This window comes from Felis catus, chromosome A2, assembly GCF_018350175.1.
Source record: "Felis catus isolate Fca126 chromosome A2, F.catus_Fca126_mat1.0, whole genome shotgun sequence".
Classification (NCBI taxonomy): Eukaryota; Metazoa; Chordata; class Mammalia; order Carnivora; family Felidae; genus Felis; species Felis catus.
Genome location: NC_058369.1, coordinates 22,871,075 through 22,898,726, shown reverse-complemented (window position 1 = coordinate 22,898,726; position 27,652 = coordinate 22,871,075). Strand labels below are relative to the sequence as shown.

General features: G+C 45.2%; 1 protein-coding gene across 3 annotated transcripts in view; it reads right to left on the bottom strand.

Annotated features, from left to right (window-relative positions):
- CACNA2D3 (calcium voltage-gated channel auxiliary subunit alpha2delta 3) overlaps positions 1-27,652 on the bottom strand; it is an 897,621-nt gene that overhangs the window by 550,334 nt on the left and 319,635 nt on the right. For all 3 annotated transcript variants that reach the window (XM_045051588.1, XM_023249840.2, XM_023249841.2), the window contains exon 5: positions 17,263-17,425. In XM_045051588.1, the coding sequence (XP_044907523.1) occupies positions 17,263-17,425 (163 nt within the window). The remainder of the gene's footprint in view (positions 1-17,262; positions 17,426-27,652) is intronic.

Below are 27,652 nucleotides of genomic sequence, written 5' to 3'. Positions count from 1 at the left end.
AAGAACCCCAGGGATTCTGAGGGCTATGAGCTGGGGTGTAGGCTGCCACCCTCATCGTCTCTGCTGGGATACCCAGGGAAACCCTAGGCTCACTCCTTAGCTGAGCGGGGTTCTGGTCCCCGGGCTATGGGAAAGCCCCAGAGGTCCTTAGCCACCTCTAGGTGTGTGAACCAAGTAGGGAGTCAGAGCAGCTAGAATCTGGGACCAAAGCCAGGTAGCCAAGGGGTACATCAGGAGAGATGAGGCAAAGGCGTAGATCTCTCAGAGGAGAGTTAGAGCCCCTAGGCATCCAAGAGAAGACATACATCTACCCATTGCTGAGGTCACTGCCAATGAGCCATGTTAAACTGCAGCCAAAAGAATGCAGAGCCACCACACCTGGGTAATACTCGGTGTCTACCTGGCAGGTGCTGACCAGGAACGATGGGCATAAGCCTCAGCCCTGAAGGCTAGTCACCAACTCCACACGCTGTTTCAACATTCAAACCACCAACTCAGCCACACTGATGCTTCTCGGCTACAGGTTGGCCTGTCACTGAGAACAAAAGCCATGGAGCCATCACTGAGAACAAACTGTCACTGAGAACAAAAGCCATGGAGCCATCATGATCGGGCTGTGACCAGGCTGAATGTCAGTGAGGAACAGCCTGCGTGCTGGGCTTCCCCCTGACCCCTCCCTTGGGAGACTCCCAGTACTCATTAAACCATGGCAGATAAGATGACAGGCTTTGGAGTCTAGCAGAACTGGATCTGAATTCAGACCTGGACAAGTAACTGCACCTCCCTGAGCCTCGGTCTTCTCATCTGTAACATGGGTGAAGAGTGGCCGTAACGGTGGCTAATCCTCTCTGAGCCTTCTGATATGCTAGAGTATCTGTCTTTCTCTCATCTCGTCCCCACAAAAACTCCACGTGTTGAGTTGCGCATAGTTATTCTCCCCTGAGGCACAAAGTGCTCAAAGATGTTGCCTCAAATCACACAGCAGCTGAGTGATGGAGCCTTGATCCAACGCTGTTTGGCCTCACAGCCCATCCACTGAGCCACCAGACTTGATTATCTCCTCCTCATGGGGGTGGCTGTGCGTGTCTGGGGAGACAGTGTAGACAGAGCACTCCAGGCAGCAGGTGCCCACAGTCAGCACACAGACATGGCGACTGCTGTCCTCCTTACCCATCGTTACCCCCTCAGGAAACACGAGCACCTTGATGGAGCTTGTGTTGACACTTTCTCGGTATCAACTTGTTTCCCTCAAAAGGAGTAAAAAGAATGACACTTCTCTGTGAGTTCTGTGTTTCTTGCATGCAAAGCTGACAGTTCTGTTCTTTAGTGCCCTTCTTTTCATTCATCACCACGGCCCCAAACAATACTTTAAAAACTAGTGCCTTTGGCAGCCTGTGAGGCTCACTCAGCCATTTGCGAGACTCTGTTCACAAAGGAAAGGGCAGAGCAAGAAGAGCAAAGGAGAAAGACCATTTGGGCTCAGGGCGAAAAGGTGATTTGGCCACTTTTTTTTTCTTTTTTTTTTTTTACTGAAAATCTTTGGGAGGAGAGTAAACTGGCAATAAAAAAAAAAAGAAAAAAAAAAAAAGGATAAACCCTTATATAAGCTCATCTATTTGAGCCAGGCAGACATCCTGTGAAGGGAGACATGGCTAATGAGTGAAGGATGGGGAAGGATCCCGAGGCAGGTGCTGCCAAGGGATGCGGGGGAAAGTAGAGAGACGAGAACAGAGAGTGCGACATCCTGTGACACCCTGTTCTTGAAATCCGAGAGATCATTCCAGGAACACTGTCAGGCCTCACTGAGCAAACAGCTTCTAAGCATTCTCTAAAGTCTGGTTTGTGGAAAAACAAACGACCACCACCCCATTCTATGCGTACCACAGGAGGGCTCAACCAAATTCTCCCTTTCCTCAGGGCTCCTGCTCCCGCCAAGGAAAGCTGCCCGCCACCTCCCTAATGCTGGCCTGTCATGGGCACCTGACTGGTCCTGAGCCTGTGCCCCAACAGCCAGGCCCTCATCACCTCATCTGGGTTCCCGAGGCCCTGTGTCCTGCTATTTACCATCCTCTCTGCTGCCTTCGATGGCAGTGAATGGAGGATATGAAAACCCACCCCAGAAGAGTCTCTGAAGAATGAGAATGATCCAGCTTCCTTGGACCCAGCACCGTGCCTTGAATAAAGTAGACCTGAGGGAAGATGTGTCCACACAGATTCAACTGTAGAGGCTCTGCTTCAAGCTCTAGGGAGGAAAGCGCAGATTGAGAGCTGGAAGACTTTTTAACTCCAGTCCAAGTTTTGCCACGTAAGCGTCTCATGGCTTCAATCTCTCTGGGATGTGGATTAACCCACCTGCCAAAAGGTAAAGTCACAGTGTGTTGTGCCGGTCTGCATATGGAGATAGACAAACATCTACATGTGGACGCGAAACAGGGCAGTGGCAGCTGATGAGGCAGAGGACACTCAGGAATTGTACTGTGGTGAAGCAAGAGGGGAAAGAAGAGAGTAAGATCAGCAGAGAGGCTCTCCCACTTCAAAGTGCAAGAAGAATATGAGACAGTGGCCTTTGGAGATTATGAAAGGGAGCTTTCCCCATCACACAGAGAATCATGTGTTGAAAAATAAGTAAAGCAACCAAAGCCATTTTTACTAGAGGCCCGCCTCAAATATCTGAGGCACATTTTTGGACATCACAATTTCACTAGCAGGCATTTTGAGGACCTGGTGGCACAGAGCAGAGAACACACCTGCGAGTGGGTGTCCTGTCCCCAATGCCTACCTGTGCCATCAGGCATCCTTCAGGTAGTGAAGATGCCATCTCTGATCCCAATCCCCATGACACATGTCACCAATGCTGGCCAGGCTTGATGAGGGGACCTGACACAGCAGGGGCTGGCTGGGACACACCATTGGCCCCCTTAGCCCTGGGCCTCCACCAGGGACTTTCTCACCTCTGAAAGGTACACTGAAGCCCAGGGACAGCGGACCTCATGGCCCTTCTGCGAGTTATCCGAGATAATGCCCACGAGGGAGCACAAAACCAGACTGCACGCTGCCTGCCTCTGCCTGGAAACCAAAAACCCTCACTTCTAATCCTGGTTTTCCATCTGACCCTTGGAAGCACTGATACATTTTTTCCCCAAGTGCAGAATGTTCTTCATATTTGAGGCAGGGCATCCCCATGTCTGCAACACTCGCCAGCGGGTGACTGGGGTATTATGGAATCACTTTAGAGGGAGCACATTTCTCTTTTCCGAGGCCAACATCGTTTGTATGAAAATAACCACTTCCACCATAAGGACACAATATGACACTAAATACAACCTTCAACGAAGGCAGCGTCCACGCACAAACAACTTACTCAATGGTTGTCCTGCCTCAAACAAAACCATTGTCAACCATGGCCACCACGAAGCCAAAAGAACTATCAGCTGGAAAGCCGGTAACAAGCGACATGCAGGTGTTTTCCCACATACCTGAAAACTACTTGTAGATGAGTAGCTTTTGTAAATCAAGTTCTTTTGTTCTTTCGCTTTTAATTGGCCCCCAAAAACACATGTTCATGATAAAACATTCAATATGAACAAAAGGGTGAAAAGTGGAAAGTAAGTACTTTAATTTCCTGTACATCCCTCCAGTAATGTTCTCTATACGCAACCATTTATGTATATCCTTCACACACACACACACACACACACACACACACACACACACACACACACACTGTACAATGCATTTTCTTCTACATCTTTTCCTCTGCTGCACCACTGGGCCTTCTACCTGGGCACACAGAGCTCCAGCTCACCAGCGTCTCCTGATCCCAGAGAATCCCATGCCTTCTGAGAAACTGGTGGCTATTCCATGGTAACGTGATACTCAAATCAACTAAATTTGGAGAAAGCAGACTCATACAACCGAACGGCCTTCTCTGTGGTAGAAACACATGCTCCTTGAATACCTCATGTACACAGCGGACCACCAAGTGTGACTAATGTTACACAGCATCTCCTTCCTTGTTTCACCCCAAAACATTTTCTCAAGGGCCCCTTAGCGATATATTGTGCAACCTGATCCCTCTTCCTGCAACACCCCCTGTTCTACCCCTCCCACCCCAGCCCACCATCAAACCATCCCCCTCACCCTTCCCCAGGAAAATGCCTTCTGATCGTGGTCATCCCTCACCACTATATCACCATGGGCCCAGTGTGTCCCTCACCTTAGGCCACACTGTCCCTGGGCCACAGCGTCCCTGGGCCACAGCCCCCTTCTCACAGCAGCCCTCTGGTCTCACCAAATGTTGAGTGGAGGGCTTACTTCCCACCTGCCTCCCGGCCGGCCTCTGAGCTTCACGAGAGCACGGGCAGCGTCTCCCCATTCTTCACCAGACCTCACCTCACCTCTCACGCCTGAGATCTGCACCCAAGAGGTTCTCTGTGAGTATCCATTAAATCAATATATGGTGGCAGGGTCCCTGGGTCCCAGCTCTGCAAATGTCACTCCAGCCATTACACTGGAGGAATTTGCTTCTCCTGAACATGCTGTGGGGATCTTTCTGGTGAGGTGAAGAGCCTTTCTGCATTGCGAATCATTATCTCCTCACCCACTTGTATGCATTCTGGCATGGCAGGTTTGCAGGATTAAATGTGGAACTGTCTCATCCCCCGACAGAAATATCCCTAACGTGTGAGCAGTTGGTACCCACTGACATTCCGGTGCAGAATTTGCTTTACATTTTTAAAAAGGCTCTCTGCCGCAACATTTATTTTGATCAGGGGAAGAGATGGGGAGTGTTTATGTAAAATAAGACTGGTTTTCATTTATGGAGCGTTTTTGCACGCTGAGAAGAAAATCGCACACTTTGACAAAACAGGGCCTTGCATGTGCTGCACATGTGAAGTGTGCCTGTAAGCAGGCATGACACGGCTAACTGAACACTGGGGCACAGCCAGTGGGTGCACTGGCAGTACACAGGACACAGTATGGAGAGGCAGGTGTCCCAGTGGTTCTGAAGACAGGGCCAGGGTTACATGCTGACTTGCCCATTTCCCTCACTGACTCATCCTCAGCAGGTCTCAAAGCTTCAGTATTCTCACCTGTAAAATGGAAACAATAAGGGCTCCTACCTCACTGGGTTGTGGGTAGGACTGTATTGTATCCGGTCATGCATGTGCCTGCACGTAGCATGTTATCCAGAGGGGACATACTGACAGAGGGAGACATCAGTGGACTCACGGGCAGGTGAGTGTCTCCAAGGACAATGGGTAGGGCATCCTGGACAGAAGATTCCATTAACTGGGAGCTACAAAGAGGGGAACGAGTGCGAGATGTGAAAAGGAAGAAATCTTGCTTCATGTCCTTTCTAAGGGTAGTGCCACCAAACAGCTGAGGGTCCCCAAAAGGAAAGCAAAGAGCATTATTTGAAGCCTTATAATTGATATCTAATTGACATTGACATCAAGGTTCCCGACAGCCACGTGGCCTGAGCAGTAGGGCCTGGACTCACAGAGGCTGCCCGTGTCCAAATCTGAACACGATGAGGCAGAGGAGGGCAGGGGTGAGGGCCGGGGACCCGAGGGACCCCACCGCATACGGAAGGTGCTCCTGGGCTTCTGATACCCACAAGCAACTCTGGGTCCACACAGTCTGCTGTTCACTGAATTTTCTTGATGTAAACTCCAGTAATAAAAGGCCTTGCAAAGTGCAGGAGAAAAGAGAATATTACCTTGTTGGGTGTCAGAGATATTCCCAGGAATAAGCCTCACCATCGTGGGCTTTTCAATACCTTTCTTATAGCAATACTAACAAAAGTGACTCTTAAGCTTTTACAAGGTACCAGCCACAGTGCCGGTTTCACAGGGCTTGGTTTAACCCTCCCCACGCCCTGGGAGATAGGTGCTGCCAGAATGCCCACTTTACGGGTGAGCAAGCAGTACAGCCTGAGCCTTCGTGGGGGGGGCCAGGTCTTCACTGCGGCAACAAACATGTGTCACCTTCACACTAAGACCAACAGCACGCCCCTGAACAAGCCCCACCCTGAGCCAGCGCCTTGCAGGGAGGACTGTTGAGGAGGCCTACCCACATGTTTCCCCTGCTCTTCCCCAAATCCTGGAGGCTCTGCATGCATTTCCAGTAGAGCGGTCCCCTTCTCGCTCTTGGGGACCTGCGGCATATCGTGGTTGGCTGCGTCAGTCCGGGGACAGTGGTCCTACCGTTTTCCTTCCTGGAACACACCTGACTGTCAGCAAGGCTCCAACACTCACTGCTATCACTTTCGGAGTGTGGAAGGTGGCTCCCCGTCCCAACCAAAGACAGATCAGAAAGCAAGCTCCTATGAGTGGTGTTATCATAGGAATGACTTTGAATTCCAAGTCATTAAAATTTTTTAAAAAAAGTCAGCTTCCAACTCTATGATTACTGTGACATTTCATAAATGTGGAGACACCAGGTGAAAAAAAAAAACAAAAACAAAAAACACACAATTAGCAATCACTCCTGTTCTTACAATGTCCTTTACTGCCTGGGCACCGGCTTGTAGACTTCCTCTTAGCCCAGATTCAGCTCCTATCCCATTTCAAGCCTGCATCTCAATTTCTATTATTCAGAAAAAAAGAGAGAGATTACAAAATACAACCAAAGTAAAAGACCCTGAAAGTATTACCTCATTAGACATACATCTAAAACTATTGTCTTCAAAAGCAACATTCCCCTCAGAAATCAAATTCAAATAGAAGTAGAATGTACAGATCAACAAGCAGGAAATAAAACAAAAAACAGAAAACAAAAAATACCAATCCATTTATGACGACCTGTGGGAATGTGGGAATCAGGTAGTAATGTGGGAATGTGGTGATGTGGGAACCAGGTAGTACTGTAGTAATGCAGGATTCAGGTAGTTATGTAATAATATAGGACTCAGTTCAGTTCAGTGGACAATCTTTCCTATTCCATTCCTTCTGCTAGGTTCCTAAGGGGATGGAAGAAAACAAACCAGCCTCTGCCTTCAAGTTCAAGGGGAGAGAGTCAAATGAAAAAGGAACCACTACACTGGGGATATAAGGACAGGGGGCTATTCTGGAGAGCAGGGTTGAGGCCAGAAGAAAAGACAAGTCACTAGTGAAGCTCACAGGAAAGGACAAGCCTGGCTTGGGCAGGGGCAGGGGGTGGGGGCGGGGGGGGGGCGGGGAGAGGGGGCGCAGGGTGAAAGCATGCTGGCGGGGGGTGGGGGAGGACAGAGCCTAAGGGGAGGCTGTTAGGAGAATGGAGTCCTAAGTCCATGACCAGGAAGAGGAGGGAGACAATAAATGGGCATGCTTATCAGCCTATTTGCACTTCACCCTACAAACTAAGCCGAAGGGAAGCACAAGGCTGTGCCCGGGTTTGGGGGCAGGGCCACTTTAGGAACTCCCCTAGGGAACACGGGGCTAGAAACTGCTTCGGTGTGAGAAGCCAAAGTGTATCAGTCAAGTGTCTGCACATGCAGATGCTATGCTGGGCGTTGCACGCTTATCTCCTGTAATCTTCAAATGACACTCCACACCTCACAGATGGGGAAACTGAGGCTCAGGGAAGTCACTGCCTTTCCCTAGTCCACCAAACTGGCACCTCTAGACTGTGATGCAAGCCTGGGCCTGCCGTGCTCCAAAGACGCCCTGATGGCTCTGGGAAGAGCCTGGAAGTGGACCAGAATGGAGACAGCGGCCTCTGCCTGGGTCAGTCCCCAGGGCGAAGGAGACCGAAGGAATATCAAAATGTTTCAGAGAGCCTCAGGCAGGGGCCCTTCCCACTTGCTTTTTAGGATATGGCCCACTAGCACCCAAAGTCGTGTGTTGAGTTTTACCCCGTTTTTGTGTGCCAGACCCAACTGTAGCACAGAGGCCATGGAAGGCACGCCCTGGAATGCTGTCATAGTAGGTGGTGAAGGATGGTGTAGGTGTGCTGCCTACCACACAGGGCTGGTGGCAGACGAGATGATACAGCTAAGGTGCTCAGTACAGGGTAATCAACTCATCTGTTTGTTCATCCATTCACTCAGCCACGTATTCAACAAGCACAACTTCTGGGTTAAGCCTAAACCTGAGCCTAAGCCTAAGCATTAAAGGGCATTGTGGGCACAGGACACCCTCCTTCCATTAACACCACTTCTGAGACACAAACCCGTCACACACACATGCACACATCTATGCAGACCTATGTTGGTGTAATGCACGCACACACACACAAGTGTGAAGGAACTTCTAAAAGAACTTGTACTCAGCCACTCAAACCATGAATGTCAAGACAGAGTTATTCTGTGACATGAAAATATGACACCTAAACTAGGAGAGAAGAAATGTGAGTACTTCAGGGTGACAACTGTGGAGTCACTCCAGCACCATTATCTTGCGTGCATCTTGCCAAACACTTGGGTCCTGCTGCTCTCGAACTGACGAAACAGGGGTCGGGAAAGTTCACCTGGTCTTGGTGAGGATGCAGGTGCCAGAGGGCCATGTGGCGGGGAGGTTCCCTCCCTAGGACCAAAACAATGTGTTCAGGCCTGACCTCTGATCTTGACGCCTGATTCAAATTTCTGGCCACAGCACCAGCACATTCACTTAGTGTAGGGAGACAACATGAAAGCAAGATTCAAGCCTATTCCAGAAGCTTCAGTTCAGAATTCCTAGGAGAAAACAAACCGCGTAGAGTCTAAATTTGTTTCTGATATCCTGGAATCTGTCTATCTCTGTCTCTCACACACACATACACATGCAAAAACAAAAGTAAAAAATTTTAAATCCATCTTTTTTTCTTGTTTGGCGCTCTCTTTTTTTCTTCTTTCCCCAGTTTTATTGAGAAATAATTCACATACTCCATTATATACGTTTAAGGCATAGAGCAAGATGGTTTACACATACTGTGAGATGATTACCACAGTAAGTTTAGCTAACATCTGACTTTTCGTGAGCCTTGATTCCTTACACTAGTATTTGCACATTTGAGTAATGGGCCTCCTCTTCCAGGTTTGCCTTGGCAGACTCAGTTCTTCAGCAGTCAGCCCAATGGGGGTTTCTGGGTGTGACTGCTGGGAACGTGTTTGGGCAGGTGGGACCTGCTATTATGGTCTCTTTTCAGGAAAGGCAACTGCGAGAGCCCTGAGGACAGGGGGTGGGGGTGTGCCTGGGTGGCATTGTTGGCCCGGTCCCCCACCCGAGCGACTCTGTAGGAAGGGCGCTGTGCCGGCCTGGATTCTCTGGTCAGGCTTCCGAGACGGGTGGGCCTGGGCGCTATGTTCAATGTTAGGTGGGGCTATGAATTAGCTTCCCTGCCCTGGCAGGGTCTCAGGCCACGGCCCAGGGCTTGGACAGCTCATTGTTTGGGGGCCCGAGTCAGGCCCGAGTGTGCACCGATTTCCCTGGTCAGGGGAGGCCACCGGTTTTGTTCTGCAGACAGGGCAAGCCGTGGCCTATGCTCTGTGTTCAGAGTGCCACTGTCTGTAGGGCCGCTGAATGGGCTCTGCAGCAACCCCTGTGCTCTGTTAGGTTCCCGGGTCAGACAGGCTGAAGGCTCATTTCAGGGAAGGTCACGGCCACAGAGTAGACTCCCTGCCTGCCAGAGGCCGGGGGAGGAGCAGCTCTTAACCCAGCAAAGGGCTTGTTGTCCTAGCTCGGGTCAGCTCGCAGCCCAGTTCCCTGGCTGAACGGGGCCACGGGCCTTGCTCCGTCTGCTCTTCCCTCAGCCTGAGTGCCCCTGGGCCACACAGCTTCCAGGCGTGGTGCCAGCCCTCTAGTCAGGAGGGGCCTCCACGGTGGGCGCGGCTATGTCTCAGCCCCCTTGCCTGGGTGGGAGGTGGGGCACAATCCAGCCTCCTCTCAACTTCCCAACAGGCTCTCAAGATAGGAGGGGCCAGGAGCTCAACCTCAGCCTTGGCTATGCATCAGCCTTCTTGCCTGTGCACAGCACGGAAGCCCGCATGCCCAGTGCTGGCTGTGCCCTGGGGGCGAGGGGGGTCAGCTCTGCCATCCTGCCTCTTGCACACGGCTGCCAGGAGTTGTGGCCAGCCCTTCTGGTCACATGGGACCGCAGCAGCTGGGGCTGTGACTCAGCACCTTGCACGAGTGGGGGCAAACTGGTCTCTGGACCACCCCAGAGCCCACCCCACCAAGATCTCTGGTCAGAGTCCGCCCCTGACTCGGTTGTGCAGAGGAGGAGAGCCGCCGGCTGGGGTCACCGCTTGGGCACTGCGGGCGGGAACTGGGTCCACCGAGACCCGCGTGCTGGTTGTTGCCAGCCCCTCCCCCTTCTTCATCACAGTCTGATCGCCAGCGTCTGGGCCCCGAAGATTCCCCTGCAGTCCCCATAGTGTGAGATCAGGGTAGGGGCTCCCCCAAAGTGACCCACGATGCTGGGGAAGGTTGGTTGTCACCCCTGGGCTTTCCTTTCCAACCGGTAGGAACGGAGGCTCTGGGGGATCTTCCTTGGGGTGGTCCTGCACTGGCCCGGGGGAGGGGAACGGGGTGCACGTGGAACTGCTCCTCTTACCCCCTAACACTGTCTGTCTTGGTCTCTGTGGTGCGGGGGTGCTTCCGCTTCACCCCCGCGTTCTGGGTTTCTCTCAGTGGTGTCTTGTTGGTGAGTAGATGTTGGCCGTTCTCACGAGGGGAGCAAAGTCAGGAACAACCTATATCGCTGTCTTGGTGATGTCACTTTTAACACAGCTCTTTAAAAGGTTCATGAGCCTTCCTGCACATCAAATGGCTCTTAGAAAACATTTAAATGATTTCCGTGTAAACAAATCAGAAACATATGGATTAAATCTCCCTTAAAATATACACATGTAATTAAGGGGAGAAGTGCTTGGCAAAGCGTGTTTTGCGATTTATCAAACCCAACATGTGAAAGACAGGTTGTGACATCTGACAAATCCAAACCCAGCAGTCCTGCTCATCCGTACAGCAGCAAGCATACTCTGCTTCCAAGCCAGGGACCCAAGTCCCCCTCACCAGACCTCTGTCCTTCCCTGGGCTTTTTAGAAGAACCTACTGGGTTGTAGCAGACAGACTGAATCCTTGGGTTCTGCCACGTTGGCTACGGGTCTCACTTTCCTTAGGCCTGTTTCATTTTCAGGGGTTGGACACTCTCCCCCGACCCAATACGCGCGCGCACGCGTACACACACACACACACACACACACACACACACACACACACAGAGGAGAGCTGTGCAACCCAGTCCACTTGACCAGACACCCTGCCGGGGAAAACAAGAAGAAGAAAAGGTAGCCTAGGTCATGCCCCTCTCCCACCTCTGCCAGGCAGACCACCTCTCTCTGCTATCTCCCCCTTTGTATCCTAAGCCAACAGTTGGAGCCTTTGTACTTCTTAGGCCAAAAATGTGTGCAGGGCTGATATGCAAAAGCTACCTGGGTCAGCAGCTCACCCCAGCTCAAGTGGGAACTCAAGTCATTGAAATCATTAGGCTGTGTGTCATGGAAGGGGGAGGAGGGCTGGCCAGAGAGTGGCCAGAGACAAGACTCAGGAGAAGCGTCTGGGGTATCACTACCGTGGGGACTTGTGCCCTGGCAGTGCCCAGGGAGAGTTAGAGCTTCAGAGGAAGGCTGGTGATAGGCCTAGGGCTGAGGTTCTCAGCCTGAGCAAAAATTCCTATATCCTAAAGTGGACAGGAAGTGACTGAGCCCCAGACAGGGGACCCTGGGGGACCAGGTCCTTACTTTCTCAGAGCTCATGCCCAGAGAGGCATCAGAGGAAGCTAGACCCCTCATCAGGATGTCGAGGTCCACCCTGGCATGAGCCTTCCTACCTGTGTGACCTGGAGCAAGTCATGGGGCTTCTCTGACCCTTCGTTTCTTCATCTGAAACACAGACACGAGAACACCGCCTCAGTGCCCTCATGGGGCTGAAGAGGGAAGAAAACAAGGCCAAGGTGCTAAAATGATGCAAAAGTTTAAACACATTAACTTCTAAGATTTGCATTTTTTATCCAGGCTAAAACTGCCAAGAAAGAAGCTGTGACCTCTGCCTCTCTGTTGCTTGGTCTAAAAATACTCAGAAGCTATAGGCTTCGTTCCCTCCCTGCTGACCCCCCAGCCGAATCATAGAGTCATGTGTGTTTAATGTTATCTAGGGGCACATATTGAACCCGTCACCTTTTCTATTCCACGGTTATCTTCTGGCTTTCCTCCGTCTCAGAGGCAGCGCCACTGTTTCACAGTGATGGAAGGAAGGAGGGAAGTGTGGGAGCAGAATGGGACAAGGAAGGTGAAAACTCTCAGACTGGCAGCCAAAACCCCAAAACAACCCAGCATCATGGAACTGCCCATTTGTGTTCTTCCGCAGCCATGACAAGATGTAAGCAGAGGCTTACAGTCCAAATTCTGGTCTATATCCAGGTCTTGGGTTCCAAGCCCTTGAGAAAAATGACTCCCAGTCTACCAACCCAGGCACCGAGGTGGTGGGGGGTCCAGACAGGACACAATGAAAATGCCTGGTTCTAACCCTGCCTCCGCCTGAAGGTCCTCCTCTCTTAACCATAATTGTGGTGAGAATTGAACAAACTCATATGGTCACAATAATAGCGGAGTGCATTGGCCTTCGTCAAGTACCAGGCTCCCTGACAGGCCACATGCTTTACCTGTCTGTGCTATCTGACTGCAGCCCCATGACATGGGTTGTACTTTCCAGCCAGCAGGTGACAGGAGCCAACATCAGTGGGTGAGCCACTCCTTCCCAACCCACATGGGCATCGCTGCTGCCATGCTCCCAGTACTTCCATAAGGTTAGGATTGTTATTCCACTTGCTGTATAGCTAAGGATGCTGAGGATCGAGGAGAAGAGAAACTAGCCCAAGCTTGTGTACCAGGCAGTCACCATGCACCAAGCATCCTTCTAAATGTTTAACTCGCACCGCAACCCCCTGAAGCAGGTCACTGGGATTATCATCTCCAATTTAAGTTTGAGGAAAATGACGCACAGACACTTTATGCAGTCACAGGGGCACTGGTGGGGCAAATCAGTGCAGGAGCCTCACCAGGCTGGCTCTGGGTGTGACTGACCCCTGGCCACCCTCCTTCCCCACCATTTTCCAAGTCTTATTCTCTATCTCTCTTGGAGAATCTGTGAGTGACCCAATGTCCTTTCAAAAGGTTTCTTTTCCATTTAAATCAGCCAGGATATGTTTCTGCTGCTTGTGAACACCATGGGAACACTACAACCAGGGTTGACTTCTCACAGCCCAGGAGGCATGGGCACTGGTATCTCCCAGCTGATCCCACATCTCTAGAAAACCCAATAAGCAAGAAGCATGCTGTTTAGGGCAAAGTGGGGCACCAGGCTGAGCCAGCAGGGTGCCCCGCCCTCAGAGAACTCCAAGTGGAAAAGGAAAAAAAGTATGCAATGCACTCCTGGGACAAAACAATGCTAAAACCAAGGAATAAACCCAAGTCACGTAATAAAAGAGCAAAGGAAAGGTTTACTGAACTGGTTTTGAGAAGAACACTCGCGTAAGGAGGAAAGAGGAGGCAGGGATGACAAATGGAGTGAAACAGGGCATCATGGAAGAAAGACAAAGGTATACTCCATGAACTCTCACCTGGGTGCACAGAGGTGCAAGTGGGAATAAAAGGGCAGGTTGAGAGCAGAGTTTTTCTTTCATACACACATATATAAACACACATACACAAACTATACACATGCCCACATGCACATATGTAGGCATGCGTACATGCACATGTGTGCATGTGTGTGCATGTGAATTTTACACCATTTCAGCCCAAAGAGGACTTAAAAAAGAATTCAGTTTTATCTGAATCTACTGTCAGACCATCAGTGGTCCTCAAACAAGCATCCTGCCCCATGCTTTACTCGTCCAGGCAGTGGAGTTTCCACGGCTCCAGAGGCATGGGCAGCCATTCTTCAAAGAAGTGTCACGGGCAGCAAGATGCACAGGCTGGGGGTGCCAGAGTAGCCACTGAGCAAACCTCTACTGAAGAAGGTTCGTGAAGAAGCTGCTGCATAGGGCGCCACAAGGATCCTAAGACACATTTCTAAAGACGTGGAATGTGGCTCTTTGAATTCTCATGGCTTGCCCACGTGCCATGCACTCTGATGCCCCAGTCTCTCGCAGTGCCTGTAAGAAAGGCACCTGGAGCAGGGGCATATGCTGACCTGGGTGAACGGCCTGGTTGCAAGGCCCAGCCAAGGAGGCGAAGAGCAGACTGCGACAAGCAGGTAGTGTTTACCAGCTGTGTTCAGCTGTGACAAGAAGTTATGGCAAGAGCACAGCACACAGCAGCTCGTAGGCAAGTATCAAACCACCCTGCTACGAGCCCACTCGGTTATGTCCAAGCTGCCTAGAAAGCGGACCCTGTACCGGTTTCCTCTGTCAGGGCAAGATTTCTAACCTAGGAATGTCACAGCAGTCAGCGACCAAGCTCTGAGCACGTGTCCCACGTACATGTCATCAATAACTAGATCTGAGCTGGCAAGCCCTCTTAACATGAAATACATTTCTGCAGCTTGAAAAGAAAAAAAGACTGTTTGAGGCTGGTTTGAATTAGGTGGAATGGAGACAGGAATTTTCCTAAAGTCCCTTCCTCTCCCCCTTGGGCCACTAGCTACTCACTGCTTGGCAGAGACAAGATCCAGTGCCTGGCTGACCTCAGCCCGTGACCCCACGACCTAGCTGGGGGACCAGTGAGTCTGGGTAGGGGTGGTAGGCAGGCCCTACAAGGGCTGCTGAGGTTGACTTTAAATATTATTACCTACTTCCATGGTTCAAGTGATCTATTAAGATTCTGCCTAGCAAGTCTCGTAGCCCTGATTCTGCAGCCTGTGTGATCAATGGCAGTGCTGGTCCCTTATGTGTTGCTGCCATCGAAAGGTACAATTATGCCTTTAAAGCTCAAGGTGCAATTAAACCTCTATAATGGTGCTAATGGCTCGAGCAACCTTGAAGCAGCTGCCATATTTTAAAAGATCATTCTGAATTGTTTTATGCCTGAAATTGCTCTGTAAAATCTTGTTAATTTTTCATCTTCAGTTGAGAATGTATTTAATGCTGAGAGGATGGCTTTCTTCCAGCCACACTGCACAGAAGGGGGTTTCCTTCCTCAGCTAATGGGATCACCCTGGAGGACTAGGACGAGGTCCTCAACCACTGGACAAGGTTGAGCTCAGCCCTCTAAGGAGGCTTAGACTCTAAGGGATCTGTCCTAGGGAAGAGTCCAAAGTAAAGATTAGGTCACAGGATATAGTCCAGCCCAGAGCCCACTAGGGACAGTTCAGCCCAGCATCACTGTCTCTAAGAGAGACAGAGAAAGACAAACATGTGGCTGCCCACACGAGCACGTGGTCAGGTTCCGTCTTGGAGCTCCCACTGCCCCCAGATGTCTGTAACTGTAGCCAGCAGGTGACACACACAGCGTTCTAATGATCTCATTACCTATCCATTTCCCCCAAATAAACTGTGACCCCCTAGAGGGAGGGGCTCTGTCTGGTTCACCATGGGGTCCCCAATAAGTGTCAGAGCAGTTAATAGATGGGATACCGCCTCCTCTGAATTTTAAGGATGGGCAGTAGGTAAACCGGGAAGGGAGCCATTAGTAGCACGGCCACAAAAGACAAGCACGAGAAGAATGTTTCAGGCATTGAGTTAGAAATTCTTTAATCATTGACCAAGCTTTTCAAATAATGATCTAGAATAATTTAGAAATGCGATTTATATTCACGGTACTTCCCGACAACAACAAGAGCAGCTCAGATGCACTGAGCACTTTCCATGAGCGTCTCATCGCGAAGGCTGTAGACACATCATTCCATATCCTCACAACAACCCCCGGAAGGGAGGTGGTATCCTTGTCCCTATTTTACAGAAAGGGAAACCAAGGCTTGGGAAGGCACAATTACCTGCTTAGGATCACAGAGCTGACAAGAGGAAGAGTGGGACTCAAACCCAGAGCCCTTCTCTTGACCGCTGCCCTCTGGATATGACACTGAAACTGGGTGGGTGGTGGAATCCGGCCCCCAATGTTTTAGAAAGCTCGGCGGCAGACAATGGGGCAGATTTTTACTTTGAAGATGCCATGGCTCTCTGACTTACTTTTCCAGGAGGATGGCTCTTTTTGTAGGAGCCTCCCAGGCCTGAGAACGCAGAGCAAAATCCTACTCACTAAAGGTGAGGATGAGGAAGGCAACATCCTGAACTTAACCGTATTATTATGAGATGGACACAATTATTATCCACATCCTAGATATGTGGAAACTAAGATCTAAAAAGACAATGGGGCGCCTGGGTGGCGCAGTCGGTTAAGCGTCCGACTTCAGCCAGGTCACGATCTCACGGTCCGTGAGTTCGAGCCCCGCGTCAGGCTCTGGGCTGATGGCTCAGAGCCTGGAGCCTGTTTCCGATTCTGTGTCTCCCTCTCTCTCTGCCCCTCCCCCGTTCATGCTCTGTCTCTCTCTGTCCCAAAAATAAATAAACGTTGAAAAAAAAAAATTAAAAAAAAAAAAAACAAATAAAAAGACAAGATGGTGCACCCAAGGTCACAGTCAGTAAGCGATGGATGCAGGACCAACCAGAGGCAGTCTGAGGCCAGAACCCTGTCTTTGGACATTATAATCTCAGGTTCCACAGGCAGATGGGAATTTGGGGGAAAGAACTCTAGAGTCTATGTGAAGGCTGGATTTGAGCAGATTCTATATTCAAACTTGAAAACAAAGTCCATTCTACTTTGTATTCTAGGCAAAGACCACAGCTGATCCTGTCGCAACCCCAGGGGCTTCTGATCCACTAAAGCATTATAAGAAATGGAAGAGAAGAGAGAAAGACTCCACCTGGGGTCAGTGAACTACAGCCTGCAGGTCAAACCCAGCCATCTGTTTTTGTAGATAAAAAGTCTGACTGGAACACGGCCATATCCGCCGATTTATGTCGTGTCTACAGCCGCTTTGGTGCCAGAACTGCAGAGCTGGGTAGTTGCAACAGAGACTCTATGGCTCACAAAGCCTAAGTTAGTTACTATCTGGCCCTTTACAGGAAAGGTTTGCCAGCCCCTGGATTCCACGTTAGACTGCTCGATGCACACACCAGCTGGGGAAACAGTGAGCCATCTCCAGGCACAACAGGCATGCACACCTCACCTATCCAGCTCCTGCTGACACGGCCAGCTTGTAGTTGTGTTTTTCATAAAACCCAATACCCAAACCAGCCGGGGTTGTCCCTCACAAGCCCTGCCCTTCACCCTCTAAAAGGAGCCGCAGCGGTGAGCCTTACCTTTGTTGTACATGTTCGTTGGCACCTGGACGTCACTCAGACTGATGTTCACAGGCAAATTATTAAAATGGTCATTTGGGGCTAAGATGAATTCCTTCCCCAGCTCCAAAAAATTCCCATCTTTGTCCCTTTCGTTTATCAGCACAGCATTGAAGTATTCATACTGAAAGAGAAAGTCAAAAGGCATTACTTGTGGCTTAGGGCATAAGGCTGTGAACTCAGACAGATGTGGGCACAGGTTGCGGGCGGTCCCTACATGCATGGATCCTGTTCTGGTCACACTATCTCTCTTAGTCTTCTCTACTGTCTGTGGCTGCTTTTGCACAGATATGATAGCGCCATATAAATATTCCCGATGTCATAAAATATTCTTAGAAAACCTTACTGCAAGGAGCTGCACAGGACTTTTTTATATGACTATAGAGAAAACTGCCCTAAAAATATTTTAATTATTTAAAGTTCGAAGATAGACCCTGCCCTTACGCAGCCTACATTTAAGTTGAAGGAGACGTGAAGTCAACAAAAAGTAAGTAAACCTATAGTTTGTCAGGTAACCAGACTTGCTACAGAAAATAGCAAAACTGGGCAAGGGGGAGAGCAGTAGCAGAAGGGCTGTGTGTTTATATACGGTGTTCAGGAAAGGTCTCAGTGCTGTGGTGACACTCACGCAAAGACTGACAGACAGGAGGAACAGGTTGTGTGGGCACCTGGAGGGAAGCACCCCAGGCAGAGGAGAGATCCCAGGCAATGAATGGCCCTTGGATGGGAGTGTGCTAGTATGTCGTATACACGGCTGTCTCATCATCAACATAGTCACCGTCACTATCAGCATCATCTAACGTATACAGAACGCTTACTTTGTGTCAGACATTATTCTAAGTGCTTTTCACATGCTAACTCATTCAATTCTCCTAACAACTCTATGAAGTAGGTTTTGTGAGTATTTCCACTTCACCAATGAAGAAACTAAAGTAGAAAGAACTGACATATCCTGTCAAAGATTACACACCTGATGAGCAGAGCCAGAATTCAAACACAGGCACTCTACTTCCAGAGTCTGTGCTCTTATCTACTGAGCAGTATTCCAAGATGGTAGGTATGGCTGGAATTATGACAGAGAATTTGAAACAACTATGATTAATGGGGCACCTGAGTGGCTCAGTCAGTTAAGTGTCTGACTTCGGCTCAGGTCATGATCTCATAGTTCGTGGGTTCGAGCCCCGTGTTGGGCACTGTGCTGACAGCTCAGAGCCTGGAGCCTGCTTCGAATTGTGTGTCTCCCTCTCTCTCTGCCCCTCCCCCACTTGTTCTCTCTCTCTCTCTCTCTCTCTCTCTCTCTCTCTCAAAAATAAATAAACATTTAAAAAAAACAACTATGATTAATATGCTAAAGGCACTAATGGAAAACATAGAAAATAGGTAAGAACAGATGGATAATCTAAGTACAGAGATGGATATTCTAAGATAAGTGAATAGGATTTATGGATAAGTGAAATGAATGACAGCAGTGTTATAGGAACAGGAGCAAGAAGCTGGGAATACTGGTAGTTAAAAGCTACCTATAGTACCCATGAAGTAATATAAGATTATTTAAAAGTGGACTTGAATTAGCTGTAAATGTATATTGCAAAATATCAGGCAACCACTAAAATAATATTCAAAGGAAGTATAATTTGTATGTTAAGAGAGAAGAAATACTAATTCATATAAGATGCTCAATTAAATTGAAAACAGGAAATCAATAGGCAAACAATCAAAGGAGGCAAAAAAAAAAGTAGAAGACAGAAAATAAGAGAGAAGCAGACGAACAAATAGAAAACAGTTACAAATATGGTACATATTAATCCAACTATATTGATTATCACTTTAAATATGAATGGTCTAAATGCACTAATTAAGATGCAGAGACTGCTAAGAGTAGATGAAAACACAAGACCCAACTATATGCTATCTACAAAAAACCCACCCTATACATAAAGAACAGACCGAGTAGAAGTAAAGAGACAGAGAAAGATACACCATGCTAACACTAATCAAAAGAAAGCCAGAGTAGACATATTAATTTCAGACAAAGCAGACTTCAAAGCAAGGATATTACCAGGGAAAAAGATGGGCACTACATAATGATAAAGGGATCAATTCTCCAAGAAAACATAACAATTCTCAATAGTATAGGCCTAACAACAGTGTGTTAAAATATGTGAGGTAAAAACTGACAGAACCACAAAAAGAAATAAATGAATTCACAATGATATTGAATACTTCAACACCCCTCTTATCAGTAACTGACAAACACATCAAGCAGGAAATTGGTAAGGATATAGTTAAACTGAACAGACCCATCAAGGAGATCTAATTGACATGTATAGAATACTTCATCCAGCAACAATAGATTACACATTCTTCTCAAGCTCACAGGGAACAACCACCAAGATAGATCCCAATCTGGGCCATAAAACACACTTTAACAAATTTAAAAGTACTGGAATCACACAATGTCTGCTTCTATATTATACTGGAATTAAACCAGACATCAATAACAGAAGGATAGCTGGACAAATCCCAAAATATTTGGAGATTATGGAACATAATTCTAAGTAATACACAGGTCAAAAAAAAGAGTTTCAAGAAATTTTAAACTGAATAAAAATTAAAATACAACTCACTAAATTTGTGAAATGCAGTAAGAGCTTAAAAGAATATTCACAGCATTGAACACGTGTTAGAAAAGAAAAATAGTCATCTAACCTTTTACTTCAGGAAACTAGAAAAAGGCGAGCAAATTAAATCCAAAACAACCAAAAGAAAAGAAATAATTTTGTTTTATTTGCAGAACAGAAGTCAATGAAATTGAAAACAGGAAATCAATAGAGAAAATGAATAAAATCAAAGGTTGCTTCTTTGAAAAGATTCCTTACAGTGAAAAGATATAAAGCAAAATCAGCCAACAGAAGAGACTAACTACAGGGGGCAAAGTCCAGAGGAATCCACATTCAGGTTTTCAAGAGTTCTCTCCTGGTGCAATCACATAAGATGCACTAATTCTCCCAGTGCTGAGCTGTGACAAACATCTGAAATGCTGCTCACCGGGGAGGCTTGGTAAGACTCAGTGCTAAGGACATTTATTGCGGGGTGGTCATGTAGCAACACTATTTACCAACATAACTTCACTGAATTTATAGAACTCTACACCTAATAACTGCAGAGCACATATTTTTTTACCAGATCACACACTGGGCTACCAAACAAGTCCCAGTAAATTTAAAATGAATGAAATCCACATATTATGTTCTCTGGTAATAATGGGCTAATTTTAGAAGACGATATATGATAGTGATATGAAAAATATCAATGATATCTAAGAAAAGATGGTGTCTAGAGAAACCCCAAAGATTTGGGAATTAAACAGCACACTACTTCATAATACAGGTGTTGAGTAAGAAAATGACATGGGAAACTGGAAAATAGTTTAAAACAAACAATGAAAAATATCAATATTTGTGAGATATAGCTAAAACACAGTTTAGAGAAAAATTTACAGATTTGAAAGATTATAGTAGAATAGAAGAAAACTTTAAGATGCATAGTCTAAGATACTCCTGTAAAAAGAAAAAGAAGAAGAAATGAAACTCAATGTTGAAAGAAGGAATAAAATAAGAGATAAAAGGAGAAACCATAAAATGGAAAAAAAAATAACGAAAAAACACCAATGATATCAACAGTTGGTTTTTTAAAATGATTAATGAAAATTTTAAACCCTAGCTATATTGATGAAGAAAAATGTAAGAAAGTACAAAATACCAGTAGCAGGAATAAAAGAGGAAACACTATAATAGATCCTACAGATAATGAAATAAGGAAATATTACAAACCAATGTATGCAAATATTTGGTAACTTGAGTTAAATGTCAATTCCTTGAAAAACAGAAACTACCAAAACTGACACAAGAAGAAATATAAAATATAACTGGCTCTATATATACACAAAAATGTAAATTCACAATTACTAGCCAAGCTAATATAAACAGCTCCAGGTTCAGATGTCTTAAATGATGAATTCTACCAAATATGTAGGGAAAAAATAGAAACTATCTGATATACACTCAGAAAATTAGAGGAGGGAATACTTCCCAACTTATTTAATGAGGGCAGCATAACCCTGATACCAAATCAGACATGAATATTTGAAAAACTGTATTACACACCAATATTTCTTATTAACCTAGATGTAAAAATTCTAACACAATATTGAATCAAATCCAACTACAATTAAAAGGATAATACATCATGACTAAATTATATTTATCCCAGGAATTTATGGTTGGTTTATTTGAAAAATCAATCAACACAGTTCACCACATGAACAGAATAAAGAAGAAAAAATTGCATGACCACATAAATGCAGAAAAAGCATTTGAAAGAATTCAACTTTTGCTCATCCTAAAAACTCTTAGGAAATTTGAAATAGCATAAAATGTCCTCAACCTAATAAAGAGCATCTTAAAAAAAAACCTACAGCTAACATTATGTTTATGATGAAACACTGAATATTTTCCCCCCAAGATCAGGAACAAGGCAAGGATGGGTTACTACATCTATGTAACAGTGTACTGGTGGTCCTGGCAATTGCAGTAAGATGAATGAATGAATGAATGAATGAATGAATGAATGAATGAATGAATGTTTGAATGAATGAATGCCATAGGAATTGGAAAGGAAAAAACTGTCTTTATTTGTGGACATGACTGTCTATGTAGAAAACCCTAAGGAATCCACATAATCTACTACAACTAGTGAGTTTTAGCAAGGCCAGGATAGGAAATTAACAGACCAAAATCAATTGTATTTCAATATACTAACAAAGAACAAATGGAAATTGAAATTCAAAGAACAATAACATTTACAATAGCATAAAAAGGATTTAAAAATTAAATATAAATCTTTTAAATTATGTGCAATACCTGTATACTAAAAGTTACAAAATATTGCTGTGAGAAATTTTAAAAGGTTTAAATAGATGAAAAGAGATGCCTTACTTAAGGATTAGAAAACTTGGTATTAAGATGTTAATTCTTTCCAAATTGATCTAAAAATTCAATGAAATCACAATCAAAATCTCAGTGGTCTTTTTCTAGGAGTTTCCAGGTTAATTCTAAATTTTATAGAGAAATGAAAGGGATCTAGAATATCAAAAACAATTTTGAAAAAGAAGAAAAAATCCAAAGAGTCACATTTCCTGATGTTAAGTCTTACTATAAACCTAATTAATCAAAACAGTGTGGTATTGGCATTAGAATAGACAAACAGATCAATGGAACACAGTCCAGAAATAAAGCTGTACACATACAGTCAACTGAGTTTCAATAACGGTACCTACATTATTAAATGGGGAAAATATTTTCAACAAATTGTGCTGGAACAAGTGACTTAACCATAGGAAAACATCCTCACCCCTAATTCACAACACACACATTATTAATTCAAGATGGATGATAGACTTTGATGGAAAAGCTAAACCTATAATATTTCTTAAAAACAAAAAAATGATAAATATCTTTGTAGCCTTCGGGTAGGCAATGGTTTCTTAGGACATACAAAGCACTTATAATTTTAAAAATTGAGAATTTAGGGGCGCCTGGGTGGCTCAGTTGACTGGACGACCAACTTCGGCTTGAGTCATGATCTCACGGTTCGGGGTTCGGGCCCCGTGTCGGGCTCTGTGCTGACAGTGCAGAGCCTGGAGCCCGTTTTGGATTCTGTGTGTGTGTGTGTGTGTGTCTCTGTCCCTCCCCTGCTCATGCTCTGTCTCTCTTTCCTTCAAAAATAAATAAACATTTTAAAAAATTGAGAATTTAGATTTTAAAAATTTCAAAACTTTTGATCATTAAATCCACTATCAATATAAAACAAATAGAAAAACCATTATTGAGGAAAAACAATTCATAATACACATCTGACAAATGACTTATACCCAGAATATGTAAAGAACTCCTATAATTTAAACATCAGTGAAAATAGAAGGCCAAAGAGGTGAACACCTTCCAAAGGAAGGTATTTGAATGGCCAATATGCAAGCCTAAGTGTGTTCAACGTGATTAGTCAACAGGGAAATGCAAAATAAAACACCAACCAGATGCAATTTTGCATCCACTAGAAGAGCTAACATTAAGTTTTCTGAAAATACTACATGTTCACAAGAATGTGGAGTAAGCTGAAATCCTATACATTGCTCACGGATATATCAAAAACTTTGGAAAAACATTTTGCCATTGCTTGTAAAGTTAAACATGTATCTACCCTATGATCCAATAATTCCACCCCTAGGTATCTATCCAATGGAAACACAGCCACGAAAATATTGTGTGAATGTTCATGGAAGCGCCATTCACAATAGCCCAAAACTAGAAGTCAAGTGCCCATCAACAGATGAAAAGATAAACAAATCTGTGATACATTCATATAGTGGATTGTTACTCAGGAACCAACTACTGATATACTCAAAATATGGGTGCATTTCATAAACGTTTTGAGTGAAAGAAGCCAGAAACAAAAGTGAACATATGTACAATCCCATTTATATGAAGTTCTAAACAGGTAAAATTATTACTCAATAGTAAGAGCAATCATGGGTTGCTTCTGGGCAGGAAGGTGGGGAACCACTTCAAAGAGACATAAGAAAACATTGTGGATTGCTGGAAATGTTCTATATCTTGATGAGGTATGGGTAACTCAGGTGTATTCATTCATCTGTCAGTACTCATTGAATTGTATGCCAAAGAACTATGTATTTTACTGTATAGAATTTATGTTTCAATAAAAAAATTAAGTCACAAAGACTTCAATTTTTTAAATTATTAAATACAAAACTTACAAAAACATTAACATTAAGGCGGGGGGGTGGTAGCTCAGTCAGTTAAGTGTCCAACTTCAACTCAGGTCACGATCTTGTGGTTCAAGAGTCTGAGCCCTCCATCAGGCTCTGTGCTAACAGCTCAGAGCCTGGAGCCTGCTCCAGATTCTGTCTCTATCTCTCTGTCTCTCCCCCGCTCACGTTCTGTCTCTCTCTTTCTCAAAAAATGAATGAAACATTAAAAAGAAAAAAGCTTTACAGAAACAAAACTCAGTTTAATAAGTTCCACCCACGACGATTTTTTTGAAACATAATTTACTATGATATAACACCCAGAAACAAAAGAAATCATACCTTTCTGCTAAACATAAATCCAGGGAATGCCTTACCAAGCAGAAACACCTTGTCTAGCCCATGAATTGCCTGCACCAAGGGGAGGCCCCTTCTTCTGAAAGGCTCTGCTTTGTAGGAAACTTTTCAGTGGAGATTCCTCCCACAGCTCCATGTTAATTGAGATCTTAACCTTCCGCAGACCCAAGTTCTTCACATAATATTACAATGGTTTTAAAAACTCAAGCTTTCAATGCCATTGTTTCATTATAACTGAATGCTAAATTAACACACAAAGTCTCAGGCTGCTTGGTGAAGGCCAGTGCAATCATGGTTCCTGCACAAGGCTCTCTGCAGGCAGCTTCTAAACTGCCATTTAAATGAATAATTCACACAGCCCAGAATGCAAACGAAGAAAGAATGGATGCACAGGCAGGATTTCACTCAATGTTGCTCATCATTCACCACCGATGACTGGGGGTTCCGTGCCTCCTCCCCAAATCCATTTGTCCTTCCATATTGATTTTGAAAAGCCTGACTCAGTGCAAACAAGAATCATTTCTTGGCCCTACGAATTCATCGCTATAATTATGGGGCTCAGTGGCTTTGTCCATATTGATCAAGGAAAAGATAATGTTTAATCCATTTCAGTATTTCTGAATCCCTGTCACCCATGGGGTCAAAGTAAATTAGTTCTTTTGTGAGTAAATCTGATAGCCTACTAAGTGTGAGGGGGCAAAAAGGACACTAACTCAGGGGACAAAATGTAGTAAAATATACCAGGGGCAAAACGGTGGGTGTGCTGTTCCCCAGAACCCAGCACAGCACCAGCTCAGAAAGCAGTGGTGTCTAAAAGTGATTCAATAAGGCAGGGGTAAGCATACTTTTTTCTGTAAAAGGTCAGATAGTAATTATTTTAGGCTTTGTCAGCTATGGAGTCTTTACTGCAACTCCTCAACTGTGCTATTGTAACGTGACAGCAGCCACAGACAATATATAAAAGAATGGGCCTGTCTGTGTTCCATTCACACTTTATTTACCAGAAATTTACAAAATTAAAAAAAAAAAAAGGTTTGGCCTGCAGGCTGTAGTTTGCCAACTCTTCAAAGGAAAAAATAAAATTATTGAAATAAAAAATTTCCAGCTTGACTAAATCAAGTATTTCTTTCAATAAAAATTTTGAGCACCATGCTGAACAAGAACAAAGTTGGAGGACTGACACTTACCCAACTTCAAGACTTTCTACAATACGACAGTACTCAAGACATCAGTATTGGCCAAAGATCAACAGAACAGAAGAGAGCCCAGAAATAGATCCACACAGATGAAGTCAACCGATCTTTGACAAAAAAGGAAAGACAGTCCCTTCAACAAATGGTGCAGCAACAACGGGACATCCACATGCAAACAAATGAATCTAAACACATCCTTCAGGGGTGCCTGGGTGGCTTAGTCGGTTAAGTGTCCCAGTTAGGCTCAGGTCATGATCTGGTTCATTAGTTCAAACCCTGCTTTGGGCTCTGTGCTGACAGCTCAGAGCCTGGAGCCTGCTTCGGATTCTGTGTCTCCCTCTCTCTCTGCCCCTCCCCTGCTCATACTCTGTCTCTCTCTCTCTTTCAAAAATAAATAAAACATTAAAAAATAATAACATAAAAATAAACACAGACCCTTCGTAAAAATTAACTCAAAATGGATCAGAGACCTAAATATAAAATGCAAAACTATAAAACTCCTAGATGAGAACACAGGGGAAAACCTAGATGACCTTGCCTATGGTGATGCTTTTCTAGGTAAAACGCCAAAGACGTGATCCATGAAAAAAGTAATCGATAAACTGTACTTCATTAAAATGAAAAACTCCCTTCTGTTCTGTGAATGACACTGTCAACAGTATGAGAAGACTAGCCACGGACTGGGAAGAAACAATTGCAAAAGACACATGTGATTTGGACTGTCACCCAACATATACCAAACATTTTTAAAAGTCAATAATAACGAAACTAACAACTGGATTAAAAGATGGACTAAAGACCTTAACAAAGAGCTCCACACAGGATATAAGCAGATGGCAAGAAAGCATGTAGAAAGATGCTCCACGTCATATGTCATCAGGGAAATGCAAATTAAAACAACGAGACACCACTACTTGCCTATTGGAATGGCCAAAATCCAGAACGCTGACAACACCAAATGCTGGCAAGGATGTGGTGCAGCAGGCGCTCTCTTACATTACTGGTGGGAATGCAAAATGCTACAGCCACTTTGGAAGACAGTTTGGCGTTGTGTTTTGTTTTGTTTTGTTTTTAAACTAAACATACTCATACAATATGATCCAGCAATCATGCTCCTTGGCATGGATCCAATAGAAATGCAAATTTACGTCCACACAAAAACCTACACACGGATGTGTATAGCAGCTTTATTCATAATTGCCACAACTTTGAAGCAACCAAGATGTCCTTCAGGAGAAGAATAAACCGTGATACATCCAGACAATGGAATATTATTCAGCACTAAAGAGAAAGGAGCTGTCAAGCCATGAAAAGACAAGGAGGAACCTAAATGCACATTACAAATTGAAAGAAGCCAATCTGAGAAGTACTATGTAATTCCAACCATATGACATTCTGGAAAAGGCAAAATTCTGGAGGTGGTAAAAAGATAAGTGGTTGCCAAGAAAGGGGGTGGAAAGGGATAAATAAACAGAGCATCGAGGTTTTTCAGGACATTGAAAATAGTCTGCATGATATTTTAATGAAAGATGCATGCCATTAAACATTTGTCAAAATGCAGAAAATGTAAGACACCAAGAGTGAATCCCAAAGTAAACCATGGACTTTGGGTGATTAGGTGTCCACGCAGGTTCATCCTTGGTAAAATGTACCATCCTGGTGAGTGATGTTGATAACGGGGGATGCTATGCACCAACAGATGTGTAGGGGAAATCTCTGCACCTTCCTATCAATTTTGTTGTAAACCTCCAACTGCTCTAAAAATGCAGTCTTTTTCAAAAAAGTTTTGAGTACGATCTGCCTCTATATTCATTCATAATTCATGGGTACTACCTACCACCTATTATACTAACATATGAATGTTATAAGACAAACTGCACAAATAAAAATAAAAGTGAATGAATAGGAAAAAAAGTGACATATTCTTCTCGGGCATCTCAGTGGCTCACTTTGTGCACCCCTGGGTGTAGAATTTCTC